The 7,956-nt window shown below is 30.6% G+C and overlaps 1 protein-coding gene across 2 annotated transcripts; it reads left to right on the forward strand.

Annotated features, from left to right (window-relative positions):
• Positions 1-3,753: 3,753 nt before the first annotated feature.
• On the forward strand, positions 3,754-7,033 carry LOC139877852 (uncharacterized). Of its 2 annotated transcripts, XR_011768806.1 has the most exons (5): positions 3,754-3,916; positions 4,631-4,826; positions 5,798-5,986; positions 6,576-6,634; positions 6,737-7,033. XR_011768806.1 is itself a non-coding variant. In XM_071865254.1 (4 exons), exons 2-3 carry the CDS (start codon positions 4,665-4,667, stop codon positions 5,960-5,962), a joined length of 327 nt encoding a protein of 108 aa, XP_071721355.1. In that variant the 5' UTR covers positions 3,754-3,916; positions 4,631-4,664; the 3' UTR covers positions 5,963-5,986; positions 6,576-6,729. The 2 variants fall into 2 exon arrangements, 1 of the variants encoding a protein (XP_071721355.1); XM_071865254.1 differs by lacking the exon at positions 6,737-7,033 and having other exon boundaries at positions 6,576-6,729.
• The last annotated feature ends 923 nt before the right edge of the window (positions 7,034-7,956 follow it).

Here is a 7,956-nt window from a genome sequence, read left to right on the forward strand (position 1 = left end):
TAGAGTCTCGTAGAAACCATTCGTCAAGAAAGTTCGAAGATCTATACATCTCTAATACATATCCCAAAAAGGTTTTTATATGTTACAATATAAGTAGTAGGTTATAGGTGCTAATAATAGTAACAGTGTATACATGTTAATTAATAGTATAAGTAGTATTAAGGTTTCATTAATTAGAGTTAGTTATTTAAAGTAGTATTTAACTAACTAGGGTTTAGTAATTAATGTCCTAGGGTTTAGGTTTAATTAATTAGGTTTAGGTTAAAGTTAATTTAGAGTTTTAATAATATATGAACAATATATGTGTCGTGTATATATATTATAAACTTATTTAAATAAGATAACTTTAAAATATAAATTTATTAATTTAATATGTCTAATAGTTATCTTATTAAGTAAGTTAATGATTTTTATAAAAATTTATGAAAAACTTCGGATTTATTTTATATGGAAACTTCAAAAATTGTTTTAACCGTATCTAACTCAATTTTAATCCAAATCGCATGATATTTATATGCATTTTGATTTTTTTTGAAAGGGGAATCCAAATATGAACTCAAAATAAGAGAATAAGACTTTTTCAGTTTCTGAAAAATTAGTGTTCTAATAAATACGAATTTAGTCATACTTAAAATAAGGTTAGCAAGCTTAATAACTAAAGATATTTGGTATACTCTAAATAATTTTAATAAGTGACTATATATTCAATTAATGAGATTTGATTAGGTTTAAATAAATTAGGGTTAGATATTTAGGGTTTGTAGATAATACATTATATATATATATATATATATATATATATATATATATATATATATATATATATATATATATATATATATATATTTTTGTAGTAGACATATATGTATATATGTATATGTCGACTTGCATGTATATATATATATATATATATATATATATATATATATATATATATATATATATATATATATATATATATATATAATGTTTTAGGTTAATTACGCATGATTAATATGGATCAAGAACAAACATGAATCAAAACAGGAATGGAATGGACAAGTTTAGGTTTATAGTCTTATACCTTGAAGATGGATGAAGATTAACAAGAAAAGTTGATGAACACTTGAAGAAGAAGATCAAAACCTTGAAGATTTGAAGAACACATTTGAAGATCTTCGACGAACACGAAGAACATGATGAACAACCTTGAAGATCACTTGAAGATCTTGAAGATTGCTTGAAAACCCTTGAAGATCTTGTTGAAGAAATTCGATGGTGGGGGGTGGTGATTTCGGTTTTTGAGCCAAAAATAGGGAGAGAGGGGAGAGATTTGAGAGAGAGATTTGTGAATGAGATTTGGTACATGTTTAGCTCTAGCCTAGGCCTCTATTTATAGGGAGGATTAGAAGGTTCTAGAATTATGGTTAGGGTTAGGTTTACTTAGGGAACAAGTTAGGGCATTCCATGGAACTTTTTCATTTTAAACCTTGCACTTTTGATTAGTTAAAATAACTCATTAAATGTTCTAGTTTAATGTTTAAAGGCTACAAGTTTAAAGTATTACATTTTGTTCACGAAAGTTAATTAGCTCATTATTTTTATCTTTTTATTAACTTGTCGTTCATTACACAAAGTTAATTATACGTTTTGTAATTTTTTTTTAACGCTTAACAATTATTAATTAAAGTTTAATCGTTAAGTTTAATTATATTGTTTGGGCATTTAATAAGGGAAAATATAGAATGAAAAAATGAGGGTCGTTATAAAATCGATCCACTAAACCAACAAACAAAATCAACAAACCTATTGAAGTCGAGAAAACAAACAAATCCATCAACACAAGTACACCATCACAAATACGTCTATTAAAAACAGACCAAACAACGCACAACAATTGACCTACCTAAAACTCTAAACATGCCGAAGCATTCGCTTCCAACTTCAATCAAACCGCAAATCCCTATAGCTGCACAAAACAGGCAGCACCTTTCAACTGCAACATTAAAAAGCCGCAAGAAACCTAATGAAAACCCCCAATAGTCGCCTTATATACTCACAATCTGAAAATGCCAATGCCTAAATTGATATGAGTCTTTTGTTTCTAATTATTGATTATTAAAAATAAAATTATTAGTTCCAACGAAATAAGAAACTAGCTAAATTATGTTCTAATGGCACTCTAAGAATTATCATTAACATGCACAAAATGTTTATATAAAAGAATATCAATCAATCAAAAGCCAATAACAACTCATATACGCGCGTTAACGACAATACTTGCTAGAAAATTCAGTTATAAATTATAATTATAATTAATAATTAATATTTTTAAATCAATAAATAAAAATTAAAAAGATCATAGATTATAATAGATAAATAAATTATTATTTTTCAGGGACTAAACCACCCGTTGCGATCATCTCCTGGTTCGACTATGCCGATATGGGAAATGTGCCATGAGTGGATACATCATGGCAGAGATGAAATTGTGTTTTTAATATGTAGCCAACGGGGGTCGAACTCCTGACCTCCCCTAAAGGAGACATGCCACCAACCGCTGGACCACATCACAACTTCATAAATAAATTATTATTACTGTATCATTATTTATTATACTTCCCCCATCCTATTAATAGTGTACAGAAAATAAATACACAATTAAAAAAGGGGTTGATTCGTACACCACTAAATTTAGCCATACACCACCAAATATACATTACAGTGTTGTACAGTACAATGTTTTAATGCACATTTAGTGGTGTATGGCTAAAATCTAGTGGTGTACGAATCAACTTCCTTAAAAAAATGATTGTCACATGTATTTTTTCTTTACTTTACAGTTTTACCCTTTACTTTTTACCTATATTTTTGTCTTATATGCAAAAGTTAAGGCCATAAAAAATCTACCTTATTATTTGTATCTATATATGGAAGTGAACTATTAATTTGAGACAATTAAAAAGGAATACTGGACTATCAAGATGGGATTGAAGGAATACTCCTCCGTCCCAAATTAATAGTCCCCAGACATGAAACACACAATTTAAGAAAAAATAATTAACGCATGTACTTTTTTGTCTAATTTCCAGTTTTATCCTTACTTTTTACTTACATTTGTATCTTACTTAAATAAAGTAATGATATACAAGTATTTTAATTAATTATTCTTATTTATTTATGAAAATATACTAATTTAGAACAGATTAAAAAGAAAAAAAATCAGAGACTAAAAAAAAGGGTAAAACCGACTCTCTGACGGCCCCACATTGACCGGTTCCACGGCCAACATGTGAGAGAAAAATCGCGTAACCCATGCTTAAAGGGACATGTGGCAGGGATTGAAACCATGACCACCACTTTATGCTGCATATCTCCCAACCACTAAGCTACTATCGCGGGGAGAAAAAAAAAACCCAGAGACTATCTAATTGGAACGGGAGTATTATTTATTATTATTTTATTTTATTTTATTATATTGAGTCTATTTTTGAGTCAACGGCAAGTGTCGATTTATTGACGTCTTGACTGTCGTTCAGAGCCTAAATTGAAATTCAGACATGTTTTAAACCTAATAAAATTTGATTTACCATTTTCATTGCGTCTCAATTTTATTTTAATTTTATTCTACTTTTCTTTAAAAAAGATATATTTAATTTCTGACCGAAGGTTTACTCGGTTATCCGTCGAATAGAGCTCTACTATTTTTGAGAGTTTATTTTATTATATATATATTTTTTAAATATTTTTTTAAATTAAAAGAAAACAAAAAGTCCCCTGTATCACTGCGAGTTCACGGGCAAAACATCTTTGTTTACCGTTTGCAAAATCACCCAAAATCTTCCCAACGATCTCGTAATTTCATCACTGGAATTGTCAATCCACACTATTCTTCACCATTCATCTTTTTCTTCACCATTTTTCATCTTTTTCAAAGGTATCAATTCATTTTTATTTTACTCTCTTAATCCCAATTTCATATCAATCTATACATACATCCATATATCTATAGTCATCACACTTACAAATTTAAATACTTCAGTTCATTTAGTAACTATCAAATTTTAAAATTGTATCTATAGTCATCCATATATCTAATGTCATAAGTTTGCTAGGGCTTCTAATTTTGTTGCTTGGTAAAAAAAATTAGGGTTTTTATGTTAACAAAGGCTTAGGTGGATTAATCACTCACTTGTATATGATTTAATTATTCTCACAAATTAGTTAGCAAGGTGTTACATTTTCACTATGATCATTATCATTATTTTTAAGAAAAATAATTATTATAATTATAATTATCACTGTTTTAATTAATATTTATTATCATTGTTGTGTTAGGCAAAAAGTGTTCTAAAATGTACCATAATCGAAAAAAGCTCGAAATATTGAATCAAAGATCATTATGCACAATTATGCTTGGATATTCAATTTAATACAATAATTAGATCCGTATGTTCAATTTCGCTGCAAGAAGGCAATTTTTATTATAAAAATTGTGACTGCTACTTTTTCAGTAACCAAGTTGAACATCAAGTCGTCTATTGTGCACTGTGATCATTGGTTTACTATTTCGAGCTTTTGATAATTAATTATATGCTACTTTTTTTGGTTATTTGAAATTTATGTATTTACGAATGTTTGTCGATAACAGACTGAATAGTAGTGGATAGTTGGTCTTTTTGGTGATGTCGAGGCCGATTTTATTGGTTTTGTTTCTATTGATTGTGGTGTTCACTTCTCAATTCGAGTGGAACCAACACAATTTAAACGAGGTCGAAGTGAGACCGTTGAGTGTTTCTCAAAAGCAGCAGTTTTCGTTAGAAAAAGAAGAATCTGTCAAAGAGAAGGTACAAATATCTTTTTATGCTTCGTGCGTTTTGATTTTGATAAGTTGTAGTGTTATTTCATATGATATGTTACGGAGTATGTAAGTAGCAATATTAAATGTGGCAATTTATGTGCTCATTTCTTGTATAACTTGTAATACTAGTAGTTTAGAACTATTCATGACCGGTATTTGAGTAGATACCTAGGTTTTGTTATATTTAGTAGATATTCGTAAAAAATTTAGTTGAGAAAAATGTGAATAGGAAAGGACTAAAAGAGTAGACAGTTCAACTTTGTCAATCGCGTTGTTCTGGATTTTCGTAGATTTGGGCGAAAATTTGACTATCCGAGGAAAAGTAATATATACGAGAATAAATTTAGAGAGTTTGCTTCTACACAGAAGCGAAGTTCTTCGAGAATTAATATTGGACCGGGACTAGAAAGTGGAAAAAAGTAAAAAGCGCAAAAGGAAATCCTATTTCGGGGCAAAAAACATTTGCTTAAACAAGCGATGGAATATGGATTTTTGTATATTCTGAATTTGCAAGACTAATGAGATGGGGGACAAAAAACCTGACGTTGACCGACTTAGACCCCACTCGGCCGACACAGCCCTACTTTGACCAACTTTGACCCGATTTTTAAGCGTTGATCGACTTTTAAGGCTTTTTTGGCAAGTCAGGATGTGCTAGTGTCCAAACCGACGCGTCAGCTGACTCGGCCGACCTTTACAACTGTGCTTAAAACAACTGTGCTTAAAACTAACATAAATTCTTCCTTTTATTGTGTAGGGAGTATTGAGGTTCTCCTATGAATTTTAAGTAAATATGGAATTAAATACATCCTGCATTCTTTTAGTAAATTATCAAGGTTAAACTAGCAAATGAATTATATTAGTTTCTTTTAGTTAGTTATCTCGATAAGTAACCATTTTTTTCTCAATGTTTATGTATCTTCCCATCTCGGCTACTTATATGTTATGTTGTTGCAGATTATTTTATCACAAGAGAAATATATTCAGAAACTTAAGTCTCAAGTGCAGAGTCTTCAGGAACAGTTGCTGGTATGCAAGGGCAAAAATGATGTTGCGAATGACACTACAGGATCCTTGACCGAGCTACTCAATGAACTAAATCATCGCCAAATAATGGAGTAATCAAGATTGTTTTTTTTTCCTTATGTAAGTAAAGTTTGATTCTTGAATTTCTTGTTTTAGGTTTATTTGGTTTATCTGATTAGTCATTCTAATGTATAAATAGAGATGTTAATCTCACAATGAAAAACATACAAATATAATTTTCAGATATTTTGGTAGACTAAATTTGTATAATCAGGCCATCCATTTGGGTTAGGCTCAAAATGTGCAACATGCAATTTCGTTTGGGCATTTTAATTCTTCTTTTTTTTGGCCCAAGTAACGTTGATCAAATAATTTATGGGTTTATTTGGCATGGTGCATCTTGATCTTTTAATGGGTCCAACAATGTTGTAAAGTGCATCTCTTGAATATGGGCTTGGGCCTTCAAGTTTTGGGCTTATTTGCTTAATGCTTTGCATAGTGCTCACTTAAACTTGGGCCTTCAAACAATTAGTACAAATATCAACTCCCAGTTTAAATTTGAAATGTGTCAGGTATTTGAAACATGGCAAAATTTGTTTTGTCATGTGATTAATTTAAATGATATGGTAATATCTGATATTCACCCTTTTTCATCACATTTTTCATGTGATTTTTCAAAAGTAACCTTGTGGCTTTTGTGTATATGCAGGTATTAATGGAGGTATTTTAGCTGTTTTACAGTTTGATAAAGATGTACTTCTAAAACAGGTTAGTTATTAATACCATAGTGAGCCTTAATTACATCAACTGTAGATGGTTTTGGCCCATAAATTGTAATTGTAACACTGCTTTAATAATAATAATTTGCAGTCTGTGTATTAAAGTATCTTGAAGCTGCATGTGCACATTCAACACTCTACCTTGAAATGGCATTTATCCTTGTAAAACTTACAAAAAGTTACGAAATGATGTTGCAAATTCAAAGTTGCAAAAATCGCTGCTCGGATAGTACTCGGTTGGGACTTTTTAGTGAGTACTCGGGAAGTACTGGATGTTGACCAAGTTTGACTTTGACCAATTTGACCGAGTTTTAACCGAATCCTGAGTTTAGGCCGAGTTTTACCCGGTTTTCTGTGTAATATGGAGTTTTGACCGAGTTTGACTAAGTTTGACCAAGTTTGACTAAATTTGACCAACTACTCACCAAATAATTATGAGTTGTGCAACACTGTTGCGGATCCCTCAGGCTAGTTGTATTCTTGATTCGAGTTGTGTTAATTCAAGGCTGGTAACATGTTGACATCGTTATTTATTTTATTTATCGATCGTGGTCACTAACAGGCCACTGTTTTATCTATATTGCACACTAATTAAGGATCATTTAATGAATACCTCTAACTTGTTGCTCTTGTGTACCTTATAATTTAAGACTGCACCTTTCACTTTAAGCAAAATCAACCAACATTTCTTTCACATTACATGTATTTTGTTCCTATAAGCACCAATCCTCAGAATTTAAAGTGCGATAAGATCAGTTCTTGAATAGTCTAAATCAAGATGTAACATCATTATTATTATAATTTAGCGATGCGTACCCAACTTCTCGATGTCTAGTCTAGATTTATTATAGTAGGCAAATGTTATTATTATACTCATTATAGTCTATGATTAAGCCTTGCGTATACACGGTAAATACTATCTCATACGAAATTGGTGAAGAGTGTCTAAGGGTATTTAACAAAGACAATTAAGTTGATGAATATTGATCACCGTTGTAAAAGTCGGCCTAGTCCGTCGATGCGTCGGTTTGGGGACTATCTCGTCCCGACTTGCCCAAAAACGCCTTAAAAGTCAGTCAATGCTAAAAAGTCAGGTGTAAGTCGGTCAAAGTCAAAGTTATGTCAAATTTTTTTTATAGTTTTTAAAATTAGAGTTTTTGACATATATCTATGTTTGAAATATTTATATTTATGTTTAATATATTAATGGCATAATAATGTGCAATATATATGTTTTATTTATTAATTATTAAAAGTCAACGTTGGTCAATGTCGACTCGTCCGCGACTCTACCGACTCGTCCGCGACTCT

The sequence above is a fragment of the Rutidosis leptorrhynchoides genome, chromosome 11 (genome assembly GCF_046630445.1).
Source record: "Rutidosis leptorrhynchoides isolate AG116_Rl617_1_P2 chromosome 11, CSIRO_AGI_Rlap_v1, whole genome shotgun sequence".
Classification (NCBI taxonomy): domain Eukaryota; kingdom Viridiplantae; phylum Streptophyta; class Magnoliopsida; order Asterales; family Asteraceae; genus Rutidosis; species Rutidosis leptorrhynchoides.